We start from the raw sequence: 17,044 nt of genomic DNA, 5'->3' as shown, positions 1-17,044 counted from the left end.
TTGTTTTTTCTTTTTTGACCACAATTCTTATCATTCCATCCAGGATATGCAATGGTTTTGATTTTGATTCATCATCACAAGTATACAATGCACTATGCAGTCAATGTTTTTGCTTCAAAATCCAACAACGAGTTTCTTTCCATGCGTGATCCAAATTAACCAGGGGTCAACTGGTTCACCCACTGGTTTAACCAGGGGTCACTGGGTCAGTCATATAATATAGCTAATAAAATATCTGAATATCTGACTTTTCAATAGATAATCCACAATCAATTCCATAAGTATTTTTCTAAGAAAATTAATTAAGTACTTCCGTTCAAGCATTTGAAATGAGAAAATATTCATCAAATTTGAAACAGCAAAATTATCCAGAAATGTAAAAAGACTTAAAAAGTAACCGAACAAGGTACTGTTGCAGTTTAATTCTTAGTTCTACTTTAACTCCTATTATCAAGGAAGATGGTTTAGATTGAAATGTTGGTGATAAGCATCATTTGGAACATGGTCTGAAAATTCATTCTCGAAATGCATATCAAACTCATTCCAATCACCTGTCACTCTGTCATCTTCATCTGCCAAATGACAAACAATAATTCAGCAAAATACAGCATAATTTAGTCCATGTAATTGTAAAACACTAAAAATTTTCATTCGAATACCTTCTCTTGCTTGTGATATATCATGATATCCCTGAGTTTGATTTTCAAATGTTGGAATTGTTAAATCAGCAGCTATATCTTCAAGTTCATCTATATCAATTTCGTCTGGCTCATCATCTACTACCAAATCTTCCGTCAGATCAAGTGCATCAGAATCAATAGGATCATAGACTGTTTTCTTGGTCCTAGTCCTGAATGTAAAGAAAATATTTAGCATAATGTAAAGGATCTAGTAAATAAGTTTTCAGATTTCAGAAGTATACCAATTCTTTAAACGAAGGTTGTAGTGAACATACACCAAATCATTTAATGCTCCAGTCTGTTTCTTTTTTTGGAATGTACACGTTCAAATACGCCCCAGTTCCTCTCACACCCCGACGAACTGCAAGTTTGACTAAAAATCCGAGTCGCCAATTTCTGGAGGTTAGGAGTAGCACAGCCAAAGTTCCTCCACCATTCATCTAAAAGATTCTCGAGGAAAAGTGTAAAATTGAGTGGTGAACTAATAATATAAATAATAAAATTCAGCTTAGTGCCCATGTCATAAGAAATTTACCTAGAGCCATCGTTTTATGTTGGTTAATTGCAAGTCTCCGACCAAATTCACCTTTTGCATCCCGGAAAATCTGTTTTTCAGTCATCAATTTATTTTGCAATGCTTGATTATATCCTGCGACATCTTCAATAACATCTAAGACAGAGGACTGAATTCTCGGGCTCTTAGACATGTCCTCACTATACTGGAGAGCAGGATTCAACCAATATCCCATGATATGAATTTTTGGCGTCAAGTGCTTATGCAACCTATCGTTGATAATATCCTTGTAAGGTTCATATTCCCTTCTATTTCTGTGGAACATTTTCATGACAGCGTTCTTTGCCTTAATAATTCTATCATATAAGTACCCCATTGCAGGCCTATCTTCTGAATCAACTAACCTTAACACACGAACAACAGGATCACTAAGTTTAACAACAGTTGTGCAAGTATTCCAAAACTCCACATCCATTATAACTTTACAAAAATCTCTTGCGGTAGCTTGTCTGTAGTAATCAGATTCAACAAATTTTTCACATGTAACTACTCCCTGCAAGTGATGCTTATGAGAGAGAATGCTTTGCAATGCAATCAAATTTGTGGCAAATCGAGTGGAAGCAGGTCGTATAATTTCTGTCCAGCTGGGTCTTTGTCGTAATAAAGTTAAAACAAATAAATGATTGTAAATGTACTCTGTTACCTGCGATGTTTTCTTCACGACATCTTTAATATGAGCTAGTTCTCCAAAATCCTTTAAAATCAAATTGATAGAGTGAGCAGCACAAGGTGACCAGTGCATATTAGGGAACTCTTCGTGTAATAATTTTCCAGCAAGTGCATAATTTGATGCGTCATCAGTTACCACTTGAACAACATGCTTGTCACCAACGATTTCAACAACTTCTTTAAGCAACTTGAAAAGGTTTTCCCCCGTCTTTACTATCTCAGAGGCATCCACTGATTTAAAGAAAACTGTTCCCTTTGGACAATCGACTAAAAAGTTTATTAGAGTGTGGTTACTTGTATCTTTCCAACCATCAGCTATAATTGTGCAACCTGTATCTGCCCAAAAATTTCGAAAACTTTCCACAAACAATTGCACTTCCTTCACGGTCGCTCTTAATAAATGAGTGCGAATGTCATTATATGTGGGGGCCTTATATCCAGGACCAATTGCAGCCACTGCGTCTAGCATAGGTTGAAAATAGTACGAGTTTACAGCATTAAATGGGATGCAAGCATCATACATCCAAGTAGCAATAGCTAAATCCACATGTTGCTTTACTTTTTTGCTCGCAAGCGCACTTTTTATAGATGGTTGAGAACCAGGAGTAGTTTGAGGCGCAAAATATGAATCTATCCCCATTCTTGGTTGGCTTACTCCCATATGCACCGATGCCTTCTTATTACCTCCATTTCTGTTTGCATTTGTGGGTACAGAGGTTTGCGCCGTCATTGGAACTTCTTCAATTTCCTGAACTTCAGTATCATCTTCTACACCAAGCTCATTGTCAGGCTCACTTTCTCTTTATCGCTTCTTTGTAGATGATTGATTTAACAACTCCTGCATTTTATGTCGAACATCTTGACCAACTCTTTTACATGGCGCAACTTCCCCTCTTTTCCCGGCAAGATGCTGTTTAAGCCTATTAATTCCTCCACATGTTATCTTTTTCCGACAAAGCAAACAGGTTATAGAATTTTTCTTGGTCGCTGGATCCTTCTCTTCCAGTGCATACTCCCAAGCAGGGTCTGTTTTTCCTCTTCTCTTCTCCGTTTCTGACTGAATCGGTGTACCATCCGGTGGTTGCGAATCGGATGATGCCATTTAAATACTGCAATACAGATTAACTATGTGGTTTAAAGAAACAACTACAACCAAATTAAATGAGCAAGAAAACACAATTAACAGTAGACAAAGTGAAACATACAATATAAACACTGGATTTCACATAAGAATCGATGCAGATTAACTATATGTGGTTTAATCAAACAACTACAACTAAAATTAAGTGAGAAAGAAAACAAAATTAACAGTAGCAAACTGAAACATACAATACAAACAATGGATTTGACATAATCAAATGGTATAAACTAAATAATTGTACACTAATTACAATCAAATGTTATTAGTATTCAGTACTAGGCAAGCAGGTAGCAGCAAAGTTGCAATAAAAGTTTCATTCTCATGCTTCTACTGTTTTGCAAAATAGGGTTTATAATGAAAATAAGAACAAAAAAAAGTCAAAAACGAAAGTAAAATCAAATGTATAAACTATAAGCACACATACCTTACAAATTAAAACCAATCACTGCAACGATTTTAGGTTTTGGGTTTCCTTCATCTAGGTTTAGGTTTCAATTTTAGATTAAGAGTCTTGAATCTCTTGATCTTCTTCATAGTTGATTTTCTTATATGAGTATCCACTAAAAATACTTTGAAAACAAGCACAAACATAACTTCTCTATTGGAAATTGATGATAATTAATTTCTCAATTTGAAAATTAAAACCTCCCTAACCTGTTGAGCTTCTCAGAGAGAAGAGAAAAGAAGATTCGAGAAATAGAAAGAAAAAAATAAAAAAAATAAAAAACTGAAAGGGTTATTAACCGGGTGAAACGGATAAAACCAGTTGGGTCGGACGGTTCGCCAGTTGGACCGGACGGTTCGACTTCTCTGGTTTTTTAACATATTAGTGGGCCAAGGATGAACCATCCCTTTTTCTACTTGTTTACTGGTTTCCCGGTTGAACCGGACGGTCCGGTCCGGGTTTTAAAACATTGCTTATCATGTAGAAAAAACTCTTCATTAAAATGACATCTGACAAAAATCATAAGTTTCTGTCAGAAAAGCTGCAACTGGGGAAGCACCACCAAGGGTGATACAGGTTTAGTTCAACAAGTTGGCTGTTCTTAAGCAAGGAAAAAAAAAGAAAAAAAAAGATAAAAGTAAAAATCGAAACTTGATTGCCTGCTGGTACAACAAGTAAATACGTAGGTTCCTTATATTCGCTTCGAGGAAAAAGAGCAGTTAATCACTTACTCCAGATTACACATCCTCTGTAAGATAGAAAAATACATATTAATGATTAGCCAATAGGCACAAACAGAGGCCTGGCATGTCACACTATCTAGAAGGATGGTTTCGTAGTCGCAGAAAACACAGATTGAGTTGTATTCTCTCAATCCAGTACCTACATGTATCTGTCTGACATTATTAACTTGACAGGCCTTTTTTTAGGGATCTACACAGGAGATATGATGCATTTGTCCACCAATGAGGATATCGATACGCGGGTTTGGGAAGATTATAAATTTCTCCAGGCAATATATTGCGTTACGGACAAATGCTGGGTTTTACTGCAGAACTTGTGAAGAGATAGATATGATAGGTTGGAGAGGGCTCCCACTAGTGGAAAAGAGTGGAATTGTTGAAGCAGCACTTTCGTTTCTTCTGGTGTCCGAGATCACGTTATTTCCCTGGTCTAACTGGCATCTTCTCGTTTCTGAAAAGGCATACAAAATTTCTTAGCATCAGAACATATTATCGCCAAACTGGGCATTAACGAAACTCAGTAGAAAAACAGGATTCGTTAAAATGACCATATAAATAATGCTGCAGAGCGTGTAAGGATCTAACAACAGCCAGTATTACCTATTTTCAGGATTGTTTTATTATGAGTGAGTTTTCTACCAACTTGGCAGTAAAGAGTTCAGACATGCAACTTTACAATCACTTCAATATATATTGATGACATTAAGGACTATCCAAGGAAAACGAACATCTGCTTATGTGCTTCGCTAAATTTGAACAGTAAACTGAAGAAACTAAACATCTGCTTATCATAATGGCAACCAAGAAACGTAAATTGCTCTGAATCCTGTACCCTCCCTCCCTCTACCATAGAGATGACAGGTCCATCAAGGGATCATAAATTGCTGAAGAAAGAGCAACATGTTGTTTTAGTCCCTTCCTAGACATACTTTTGACCTCAAATATATCAAGATACGCAAAATTGTTTCCTCTGAGTGGAAGATTATATCCAGAAACATGGTTTATGGCATAAATATTGGTTTATATTTTCAATCATGCGACAGAGTGAGAGGGATTCATGGTCATAGCAAATGGAGTTCACAAAACAGATTATTGAGGGAGTTGAACTGAACAAGATCTTTATTTGGGTGGGGTTGAATACGAGATCTTTCTATGGTTTCAATATTAATCAGACAATTGTCAACAATGGACATCAAAACACAAGAAACCAAGACTCCAATACCCAAAAAACATACCATCAGTTTAAACAGGCAACGTAAAGAATCAAGGAGGCATGCCGGAATACATTAAAAAGGTAATCAATTCGTAATTATGAAATAGGCAGGATGGTTGGGTTACCTGGTCACAGTAAATAGACTCGGGACCGATTCGGAAACTCAGGTTGCTTCATAATTAGGCGAGTGAAAGGTGTCGTCTCCAAATACTGTTTGCTTCTGTTTCACCAGATAGACGCATTCCCACTTTTCAAGTGCTTCATTCTTAGGTGCACCGTTACCTGCAGCAGAGGGATCTCCCAGAATCGTTGCAACATACGTCCTAGAATACTGGAACCAGTATCATACCAGTTCTTTGAACATATTATAAACATAACTACGAAAAAATGGATAATAGCACCTGAGTTACTTCAATAAGATAAAAAGAAAACAACCCAGCGGGATCTCTGTAAAGCAAATTCCATCAGTCAACAATCTAAGAGGCTGACAGAACAAAGATATTCATTATAACAAGGATATAAATAAGTGTTTGAAAATTGGAAGAAAACTTTTAAGATCCGAAACAAAACATAGTACTAATTTTGTAACTCGCTGATAATTCACTAAAAACTGATGACAGAAACTGCAGGAATAGAGGTAATAACAAAAACCAACAGCAAATTCAGTTCCACCCATTTTTCTCCTGTCTAATGCTTTTTCTTCTTCAGGTTTCTCGAATTTCCTCTGTTCACCCTTTCCCCGGAACATAAGTACCAGATTTAAGTGGCATTAAGCTTCCAAAATATTTCAAGTTACAAAAAAAATCAAAAATATTTAGTGTTATAGAGCTTCCATGTTCTGGGTCATACAAAATTACAAAACCCGCACTCGTGAATAAAATCTTACCATCCTCAAATGACCAGATCATCGTTAAAAATCTTTGGTCCCTGAAAATGCTCTCATTAGTAATGATATAGCGTCTCGTCCAAAATTCTTGACTTTCATAATCAAGCATCTCCCATAATTCAGAATGAACATGAACATCATTAACATATGCCCCGACAAGTATGCAAAGGCAGCCTTTCAACAGTCCCAGAACCAGAAACCGATCCTTCACCTCCACCAAAAGTTCTTTCGGTAGCTGCATTTCTTTGAAATTCTCGTCATTGACATCCAAAGACCATAACGAAATGTCGTTTTGACCTAGAACTAACCAATGAAGGTCTCCATTAACAACCACCCCCGAGTTTTGTCTAATATCATTAGTATTCCAAAGAGGTATCATTTTTTTGATTTTCCATGAATTGGATGCTAACGTATAGATGTAGAGTAGCTTAATATCCTTGCTTCCGCGAGCTTCTACGCCTATTACCAACTTGTAATCGTCAATTTTGTGACCATAACCAAGACCAAATAATCCAACACTGCCATTATCAAATCCAAATGGTAATTTGGGTATTTCTTTATATTCTCTTGTGGCTGGGTTCCAAAGACAAAAATATTGCTTCCCAAGGCTGCAATTATACGACCTTACGCAAACAAGGCCATTACATGAAGCCAACAATTCAACACCATAACCTAGAGATTTGAATGGGTAATCAATTTTATCATCGATTGAATACGTTTCATATTCAGAAACTGCTGATACTAATGAATCATAATCTATGGAGTAGACTACTTTAGTGTTATAACTACTAACCATAAGAATAGGGTTATTTTTCTGGACAGTAAGGTCAAAATGCGATTTAATGAAATCGGATGAAGTGATTAGGGCATACTAATTTCTGCAAACGGACTTACAGACAAGTAATGATTCCACTGGTAATCTTAATAGGATCTCATGATAGATCTCTTCCGGTATGCTCGACATTGCTTCTTCGAATTTAGCTTCTAATTTCTGAAAGAGTGAAAGACAAAAAAAGATAGGGTTTATACCCGAAGCTGGAGGTTAGAGAGGAAAAGAGCGAAAGTGTTCTTGGGAGGAGAGTTTTGAAGGCATATATGCCTAAACGCTAGCCAATGCCAACTTGGTGGACCCAGTTTAGATCCAGAATATGAAATTTTTTATTTTCAAAGCCGGTTACCGCGACTGTGAGACCAGGTTTTCTTTTTGGGTGTTCCTTTATAGTATTAACGGTACCCGGTTCGTTAGTTATGTTACTTGTAATTCGGTTAAAATAACAGAAAAGGGGCTATTTGACCAAAAAGGTATCTTTTCAGGTTTAGATGGACGGGTAAACTTTTTATTTGGGTCAAATGGACAAGACTCTTTTTTATTTGAAAGAGACTAAATTACCCTTAACGTTCTTCTCCCTCTCTAGCTCATATTTATTTGGAAACACCGATCTTCTTCTTCTCTATCGACATCATCTTTCTTTATCATCCCACCAGCACCACCATCAAAAACATAATCTTCTTCCACCTTATCAATGCCATTAATCCCATCTCCACTAGCAGAAACACCAATACCACCATCGACAGATATCAACTTTCCCACCACCAACATCGACACCACCACCACCATCTCTACTATCAGAAAACACCAACGCCGTCGAAAACTTCGTGTTTATCCAACACCGTCACCGACGCTGCCACCACCACCACCTTCCATAAAGAAATTTCTGATTCCCTAATTCAAATTTCCCGAATTCACAATTTGAGATAATTAGGGTTTTTGTTAATATATTCTCAGATTGGTAAGCTTTAGACTCTAATTGTCTTTAATTACATTCAAAATAGTTTATTAGATTTCGTATTGCACCTTTTTAATTATAAGTATTCACACTTGTTTTAACAAATGTTTATATGTTTATCTAGATTGGTACTGGAAATGGGTTCATCATGTACTCAATTGGGGTGGATACGATTTCATCTAGTATTAAACTGGGATGAACTTGGTTTCATCCTATTTTAATTGATTGAATTTGGTTAGATAAAACTGGTTCCATCTAGGTTTAAGCTATGTAAAATCTAGTTTGAAATTGATTGAATTCGTTTTGGATGAAACTAGTTTCATATAGGTTTAACGTTTGAAATTGATTGAATATGGTTTGGATAAAACTGGTTTCATCTGCAATTAACCTATGTAAAACTAGTTTGAGATTAATTGAATTTTTATTTTCGTTAGAGTGTGTGCTCGTGGATATGTTTTTTTGTCATAATATGAAGAATGAAACCAGTTTCACCCTGGTCAAAAATCTGTTGTTTTTTTTCCAGTATATGAAGAATGAAACCAGTTTCACCCTGGCCAAAAATCTGTTGTTTTTTTTTCTTCAGAATATGAAGAATGAAAATAGTTTCACCCTGGCCAAAAATCTTACTTTTTTCAGAATATGAAGGATGAAACCAGTTTTACCCTGATAAAAAATCCGTTGATGGTAAAACTTATTTATAGTGTGTTTGGAAAAATGCTCGAGTGAGTTTTACGGCATATGATATATATAGCATCTGTATAACTAAAAATTTGATCCATATAGCATCACCTAGATAGCTAAATGCGATACATATATCATCTCTACAGCTAGGTTATGAATATATCAATAAGCCTAGCAAGTAGCAACTTTTCTTGGACTTGTCATGTGACCGAGTTTCCATGGCCTTTGAATGTATGAAATCTTATAGTGTATGTTGATGCAGGAGCATAAACCCATCTTATTGCTTATTTGCTGCATTATATAATCGAATAATGCGATTCTTATAGCGTCTCCTAAGCTGACATGCAGAAACTGGTTTTCACACAATGATAACATAGGATGTAGCTAGTTTTCATCCTGTGATATCATAAGATGTAACTGGTTTTCATCTATCTTTAATATATGATGTAAGTGGTTTTTATAAAGCTTTAAAAAAGGTGGTAACTAGTTTCTATACAAACTGTTGCAGGTTGCAAAAGCAAGAAGAATGTTGAAGTAAGAACCAAGAATAGGCATGATGTGAACGTGGATGGTGAATCAAGCATAAGGAGTATGCATGATGTTAACGTTTTTGGAAAAATAGATGAATAAAGTTGGAGAAAAAAAGAAACTAAATGAAGTTTATAACATATGTGGTTGCTTGAAGTTGAACGATAACTAAAACGTTGATGTCATTAGGTCGTTTAGCAAATAGGTTACTACAAATCCTATTGATGTAATTTAAACTTAAGTTTTTTGTTTGTAAAACTTTCTCTGCATACAATAATGAATGCATGTATTATAATTACAAAACAATTAAATATGCAATGTTTTTACTTAAACTAGCCTATACTTTGAGTTGTCAGTACGTTCACATAATCTTGTCTCAGAATATGGAGGATGAAACCAGGTACATTTGCATAATATACATGATGATACAGGTTTCATCCTGGCAAAAATATTTTTGTGACTTTGTGCAGGATGGATATGTTTTTTTTCTTCATAATATGAAGGATGAAACCAGTTTCACCCTGGACAAAAAGTTTATTTTCCAGAATATGCAGGATGAAAATGGTTTCATCCAAGTCTAATCTTTGTTATACTCTGAATTTATTCAAGTTTTTACCATAAAAAATTGAAAAGAATCTAGGTACAATTAAACAACCAACAAAAGTCATTAAGATACACCTTTTTTGAATGTGTCAAAAAAAAAAATACTAGTTGTAATACTGAAATACAGACGAATGTACTCATAAACATTAAGGTTCGATGAAGCCATACAACAATAGCGTAATCATAAGGAAACTGATCCATATGCCGATGCTTAAAACTTCAGTATAACTTTTCAATAATAACAACATTCAAAACATATTTTCATTTCACGTTCAATCATCACCTGCACCTCAACCTTTGCCAGACAACCCTCGCGCACTGCCACTGAACCATGAACCATTTCTGTGAACCACTTTGTACCCATTAATCCATGCCATCTCCAGCTTCCACATCGAGTCCTGAATCTCACAGACTTGACCACAATCCATAACAGCAAGCACACATATTAAACTTTCATCAAACCATCAATTCCTTCGCATGACTGTCTGCATAAAAACTCGACCAAAACCCCACGTTCTCGAGCCATACTGTTGTGAATACGCATTCAGTTCACATCCCTTATCAGCTGTAGACTTGCACCATCTTTTATTTCTCCCGGTTGATTTACAATCCACCAGTCATTACCATTTAGCTACAGAATTCAGTGGTAGCACCTGTGTTTATCTTCCTTGTTCCCTGACCACGGTGAACTTCATATGTACATAAATTTCATCTCCTTTTCATGCACACAGTCCAAAAGCCACAACATCACATATCAACTTCCATATGATTTTTGGCTCAACTTCTTGTTCTAACAGCAACTCAGAACTCCACTTTGCACATATGCCAGAAGCCCAGAACTCAAGTCTCTTCCAAACAGCTCACATAAGTGCACTGCAAAATCATCTTCAAATCGAACTCAATTCCGCTACAACAACATCTTGTTTTCAGCCCCAAATTCAACGTTGTACAACCACCAAAATTCATCGTCTCAGCACACAAATCTGTAGACAACACCAACTCAACTGCAATGTCCTGAGTTACCTGCAACTTACAAGCACACACATAATCCATTCATTCAGTCTGAACTACCATAACAACCAAAAGCCAACACAACTCAGGGTCAGATTCAATCCCTTTCATGGTTCAACTAATTCTTGCAATTCTGCATCTCCATATTCGGACCAAAACAAATATGACTGCAACCCAATCTCTTAATCTTTCTTAACATCATATCCCCACATTCAGTCTTGCCTGCAACCACCAGAACCCATTAGCTCAAACCTCCACTTCAACATCCATTTGTACATGCTGCTTAGTTCCTCAAGCCAATAACAGTATCAGCTCATCATCTTCATAACCTTCCCCTGTATTTTCTAAGCCTTCAAACCAAAAACTACCCATTTCGGATCCATTTCAGCATCACCAACTCCGTGATTGTCATGATTCAAACTTAAGAACTTATGAGTTGTTCGTTTCAAAATCCATTTGTAAAACCCTAGATTAGAAAATCAACAACTAAACAGTATAATAAAATTTACTGTAATAGAATAAAGATCGGAGAATAATCGGATTGTACACAAATTGAACGTCGAACAGATAAACAGATTGAAGCTTGTTTTCTTCAGAACTAAAACTCAAAACCAGAGCTCGTCTTCTTTTAACGAGAAACAAAGACTTTGATTCTAAAAAAAACCTTTAGGGATATTTTGGTCAGTCATAATTATATTTTTCTAATATTCTTGGGCAGATTAGCCATAGTGGATAATTGACAGTATTTTTTTGATTCCTATCCATATAAACAGTATCAAAACCTACTAGTCTGTTTCACCCAGGAATTATAGATTTTGGTCTGTTTAACCAATTTTTTGTTTGAAATTTTGATAGCGATAACCCCACCTTTCAATATCTAAAAAGAATTCTCAATGTTATATTGTTTGTTGCAACCATTCTAAATTTTTTCTAAGCCTATCTGATCTCTCTATTCATAATAGGAATAATAATAGTCAAGTCTATATCTGTTGACTTTAGTCTTGTCATTGACTTTCTCTGTAAAACAGACAGTATTAAATATGTTTGAACTTTCTTTGTCTGGTTTCTTACTTTGAATACTAATATCATCTTATTCTCTCTGTTTACAAAACTTATCATTCTTGATTATCATGAGAGCTCTATAACTTTCATGGTATCAGATTAGTAACGGTCCTGATTTCAAAGCTTAAACAATCTTTTTCAATAATTATCTAGGCTATATTCATCAAAGTTGGGTATTTCAGATTCAACTCGTCAACAACAAATCAAAAAAATTAGGGTTCATCTGTGAATTTGTTTATGGTAATAACACGATCTGGAAGATCTATCAGCAATAATACAAGTACTGTAATTCGCAACAACAACAACAACACTAGCAATTAAGATCAATTTCAAGAAAATTTTCATCAAAGCTTCATTCATCCAGATATATCTGCTTTCGTTGGTATTGGTAATTCGGGCTCTCTTCCTTTCAACAATATCACAAACTTTATCTCCATGAAATTAGATGGTTCCAATTATTTATTATGGTGTGATCAATTTGAGGGTCTTTTAGTTTCTACTGATCTTTATGGTTATGTCAATGGAGATATAGTTGAACCACCACATAAGATTAATGTGGATGGTGTTGAAACAATTAACTCAGAATGGGTATCTTGGAGAAAATTAGATCGATTTGTGTCAAATAGGGTGTTCTTCGGAAAAACTTCCGAACGGCTCATACACAATTGCTCCATGTGAAGGCACTGTAGTGTTTGGAGATAATATGAGATTATATCGTGTTTTATATGTTCCTGATCTTCACTGTAACTTGATTTCGTTAGCATGTTTAATTAAAGATCTGAAATATATTGTCACTTTGACTGATAAGTTGTGTGTGATACAGGACCGCACTACGAGGACGTTGATTGGTGTGGGAGAGGAACGGGATGGGGTATATATTTTTCACAATGAAGCGCAGATTATGGCAAATCGAGTTACTACTGGTGAAGATTGTAACTTGTGGTATATGCGTCTTGGTCATCCTTCTAATAAGATCATTTCTCTGCTTCCTGGTATGAACAAAGTTGATTGTCAGAAGTTTCTTAATGAACCATGTGATACTTGTTTTAAGGCCAAACAAACTCGTGCTAGTTTCCCTATTAGTGAGAATAAAGCTAATGACATCTTCAGTTTAGTTCATTGTAATGTATGGGGTCCGTATCGTACTTCGTTTTCTTGTGGTGCACACTATTTTCTTACGATTGTTGATGATTATTCTTGTGGTGTTTGGGTTTATTTGATGGCACATAAAACTGAGGTGGTGAAGAATTTTCAGAATTTTTGTGCTATGGCTAAGACACAATTTGATAGAAAAGTTAAGCAGGTTCGCAGTGATAATGGTATGGAATTTCGTCCATTGATTCCATTTTTTTGTGAACAAGGAATAAAATTTCAAACCTCGTGTGTGGATACACCACAACAAGATGGGCGAGTGGAACGCAAACATCGTCATATATTGAATGTGGGGCGTGCTTTGCGTTTTCAAGCAAATTTACCTCTTCGGTTTTGGGGTGAGTGCATTCTAATTGTTGCTTATATTATTAATCGCACGCCTTTTCTGTTGCTCAATGGGAGAACTCCATATGAACTATTACATAGGAAGCCTCCTATTTATAATCTTATTCGGGTATTTGGATGTTTGTGTTATGCAAGTACTTTGCCTCGGGATCGTAATAAATTTAGGCTTCTTTTAAATGTAGCCCACACATTTATTAACCATAGCCCATCCAAATAAGTGTTTATGCTAACCAAACAGACCTTTATAATCATTCTATACATAACACACAAAATTATATATAATTTATTATATGTAGCCCAAAATAATAAGATAATCATTAAATCCCTAAATCAACAACAACAACAACCAAAAAAAACTAATTATGTAATTAAATTTATGTAAGATATTTGTCATAGTTAAAGGGTTGGCGATTCTTTGATTTGGAAACGAAACAACTATTTGTATTTCGTGATGTAGTTTTCTTTCAAAACAAATTTCCCTATACAACTATTTCGTTACGTTAGATGGTAATAACCAAGACTGCGAAAATGAGTTGGATGGCAGGTTGGTAGTCTCTGCAGAACAGAGAGAATTTTTGTCGCCTCACAGTGAAAATCTGGAGGGAAGTCGAACAGTCATAGGTGACATTACACCTGTACAGGGAAGTCGAACAGTCATAGGTAACATTACACATGTAAAGGGAAGTCGAACAGTCATAGGTGACATTACACCTGTACAGGGAAGTCGAACAGGCATAGGTGTACCAGGAATTCGAACAATCACAGCTGACATTACACGGACAGATGCTGAAAAAACGTCAGGAGGGACTACAGATGTTTCCATCTCTTCTGAAATTAATTCTCCAAATGTGTTGGAAATTTCTACGGACGTTTCCACTTCAGACGTTTTGTCTGATGCTCGGGTAGGCGATAACAATTTGACAGAAGTTGTACCTTCAGATAACGGGATTCATGAAACTGTTAGTGACACTGCCGATACAGTTGTTAGAAGAAGTGCTCGGCCCCGGGTTACTAATACTCGATTAAGGGATCATGTATGCAATACTATTGAAGCTATAGACCCTGGCTCCTCCATTCCTCACTCGTCAACATCCTCAGGTACACCTTATCCCATAACTAATTATGTGTTTTGTGCAAATTTTTCTGTTAATCATACTCGATTAGTACTCTTAAAGAATCTACTAGTTATACTGAGACGGTTCGTCTTTCCTGTTGGCGTGTAGCGATGTCTAAGGAAATTGGTGCACTTGATAAAAATGGTACATTATTTGTTACTGATATTCCCCCAGGGAAAAAGGCTATTGGTTGCAAATGGGTTTACAAAATTAAATATAATTTTGATGGTACCGTCGAGCGGTATAAGGCTCGCTTGGTTGTCCTCGGTAATACACAAGTGGAAGGGGTGGATTATGATGAAACATTTGCTCCCGTAGCTAAAATTGTTTCAGTTAGAATATTCTTAGCAGTCGCAGTTGCTCGTGATTGGGAGCTACATCAAATGGATGTTCACAATGCTTTTCTACATGAGGAACTTGATGAAGAAGTATATATGCAACTTCCTCCAGGATACTCGACCAACTCACCTGGTAAGGTGTGTCGACTTCAGTTAGAATATTCTTAGCAGTCGCAGTTGCTCGTGATTGAGAGTTACATCAAATGGATGTTCCCAACGCTTTTCTACATGGGGATCTTGATGAAGAAGTATATATGCAACTTCCTCCAGGATACTCGACCAACTCACCTGGTAAAGTGTGTCGACTTCATAAATCTCTGTATGGTCTTCGTCAAGCTCCTCGTAATTGGTTTGCTAAGCTTGCAGGTGACCTTAAGACTTTTGGGTTTGTACAGTCTTATGCTGATTATTCTCTTTTTACCCTACGACGAGGTGAGAATTCCATTACTTGTCTATGTGGATGATTTAATTATTGCTGGGAATAATCCCGCTGCTGCTATTACTGCTTTTAAAGCATATTTAAGTAGTTGTTTTCACATGAAACATTTAGGCAATATCAAGTATTTTCTTGGGATTGAAATTTCTGGAGGTGTTGATGGTCTGTTTTTATCTCAACAGAACTATACCTTGGACATTCTGTCTGGGACTGAACTTCTTGAAGCCAAACCAGCTTCTTCACCCATTTATCAACACCATCGTTTATCTCTAGATGATGGACTTATGCATTCTGATTCATCCCAGTTTCGACGGCTTGTTGGACGCTTGATTTATTTGACAATTACACATCCTGAATTGTGTTGTTCGGTGCATATATTAGGTCAATTTATGCAGTCTCCTCGGGTGTCTCATTGGGAAGCTGTTATCCGAGTTCTTCGTTATCTAAAAGGCCATCCGGGTCAAGGGATTATTTTAAGCAAGGATAGTGCTCTTCAACTTACTGCTTATTGTGACTCTGATTGGGCCTCCTGCCCTCTTAGTCGTCGTTCCCTTACTGGTTACTTTATTTTTTTGGGAGGCTCACCTATATCTTGGAAGACAATTAAGCAACATACAATATCTCGTTCTTCTGCAGAGACATAGTATTGTTCCATGACGCATACTTGTAGTGAGCTCACGTGGCTAAAGGCGTTATTGAAATCTCTAGGTGTGTTTCATTCTCAACCTAATGTGTTAGTGAATCCGCTCTTCATATTGCTGCTAATCCTATTTTTCATGAGTGCACCAAACACATTGAGATTGATTGTCATTATGTGCGAGATCAAGTTCAATCTGGTGCTATTATTACTTCTCATGTTCGCACAACCGCTCAGCTTGCAGACATTTTCACCAAAGCGCTTGGACGTCCTCAGTTTGAGCTACTTCTTCGCGAGGGGGAGTATTGGAGATATGCATATATATGTATATTATTGGAGATATGTATATATTTATATTTATGGTTACGTAATAAGTTAAGTTAGGAATAATATTATTTCGTGTAAATATGTTTTCGGATATCTATCTATTTAGTTTTGGAAAGACAAAATTGTAAATCAAGCTTTCCAATAATAAGAAAATTTCGACTATTCTCTACCTTGTCGTTTGGGTTTCACATTTTAATTGTTGGTCAGCCAAGATGGTGTTGATTAAGAAGAGAAAGATAAAGAAATGGGCAACAAGAAATGGACTCACCGTGTTCCTCAAACTAATGATCACCCCCAATCAAGAATAACTCCTTGCAAATCAATAAAAAGAGATTAGTAATAAGCATGAATGATATGAAGGCAGTATTGAAGCAGACACCAATGATATTTTTCACTGCCCAAGTGGATGCGTTAAGTTGACTTAGACTTTATGACCTAAGACTTAAAAAGAGTGATGATGGACACACGGAGCTTTTGTACCGCGGTGTGTTCTGAGAAAGGATCGTGCGGTTTGGGTAGCGCTTCTCTGCATCGGAATTAGAAAGGGTTCAAATGAGGTCAGCTTTTTATCTCACACGGTGCAAACTGAAGTACAATTTCATCGGTACATGTAACATTTTCAACTTAAAAAATTGAGTGGCAGGTTGGGGGAAGGGGGTCCCATGAATCTA

At 36.3% G+C, this 17,044-nt stretch overlaps 2 protein-coding genes across 3 annotated transcripts; both read right to left on the bottom strand.

The window, feature by feature from the left end:
• Nucleotides 1–235: 235 nt before the first annotated feature.
• LOC113344294 lies at nucleotides 236–3,750 on the bottom strand. Of its 2 annotated transcripts, none has more exons than XM_026588298.1 (5): nucleotides 3,489–3,750; nucleotides 1,216–3,032; nucleotides 923–1,120; nucleotides 660–850; nucleotides 236–572 (listed from the first exon to the last, which is right to left on the bottom strand). In XM_026588298.1, exons 2-3 carry the CDS (start codon nucleotides 2,651–2,653, stop codon nucleotides 966–968), a joined length of 1,593 nt encoding a protein of 530 aa, XP_026444083.1. In that variant the 5' UTR covers nucleotides 2,654–3,032; nucleotides 3,489–3,750; the 3' UTR covers nucleotides 236–572; nucleotides 660–850; nucleotides 923–965. The 2 variants fall into 2 exon arrangements, with proteins under 2 accessions (XP_026444083.1, XP_026444084.1); XM_026588299.1 differs by having other exon boundaries at nucleotides 956–1,120.
• Nucleotides 3,751–4,141: 391 nt separating this feature from the next.
• On the bottom strand, nucleotides 4,142–7,409 carry LOC113344284 (F-box protein CPR1-like). The gene is made up of 2 exons (XM_026588286.1): nucleotides 5,591–7,409; nucleotides 4,142–4,703 (listed from the first exon to the last, which is right to left on the bottom strand). The coding sequence occupies exon 1, from the start codon at nucleotides 7,145–7,147 to the stop codon at nucleotides 6,194–6,196; it is 954 nt and encodes a 317-aa protein (XP_026444071.1). The 5' UTR covers nucleotides 7,148–7,409; the 3' UTR covers nucleotides 4,142–4,703; nucleotides 5,591–6,193.
• Nucleotides 7,410–17,044: the final 9,635 nt, after the last annotated feature.

Source organism: Papaver somniferum, unplaced genomic scaffold (genome assembly GCF_003573695.1).
Source record: "Papaver somniferum cultivar HN1 unplaced genomic scaffold, ASM357369v1 unplaced-scaffold_76, whole genome shotgun sequence".
In the NCBI taxonomy this organism is placed as follows: domain Eukaryota; kingdom Viridiplantae; phylum Streptophyta; class Magnoliopsida; order Ranunculales; family Papaveraceae; genus Papaver; species Papaver somniferum.
The sequence above is the reverse complement of the archived record's forward strand: the minus strand, read 5'-3'. Positions and strand labels throughout refer to the sequence as shown.

Excerpts from the sequence above, each read along its gene's own strand:
- LOC113344284 (XM_026588286.1), bottom strand. The coding sequence starts at position 7,147 with ATGGTTAGTAGTTATAACACTAAAGTAGTCTACTCCATAGATTATGAT.
- LOC113344294 (XM_026588298.1), bottom strand. The coding sequence starts at position 2,653 with ATGACGGCGCAAACCTCTGTACCCACAAATGCAAACAGAAATGGAGGT. Across the intron at positions 1,121-1,215 it reads ACATAAAACGATGGCTCTAG|ATGAATGGTGGAGGAACTTT; the intron begins GTAAATTTCTTA and ends AGAATCTTTTAG.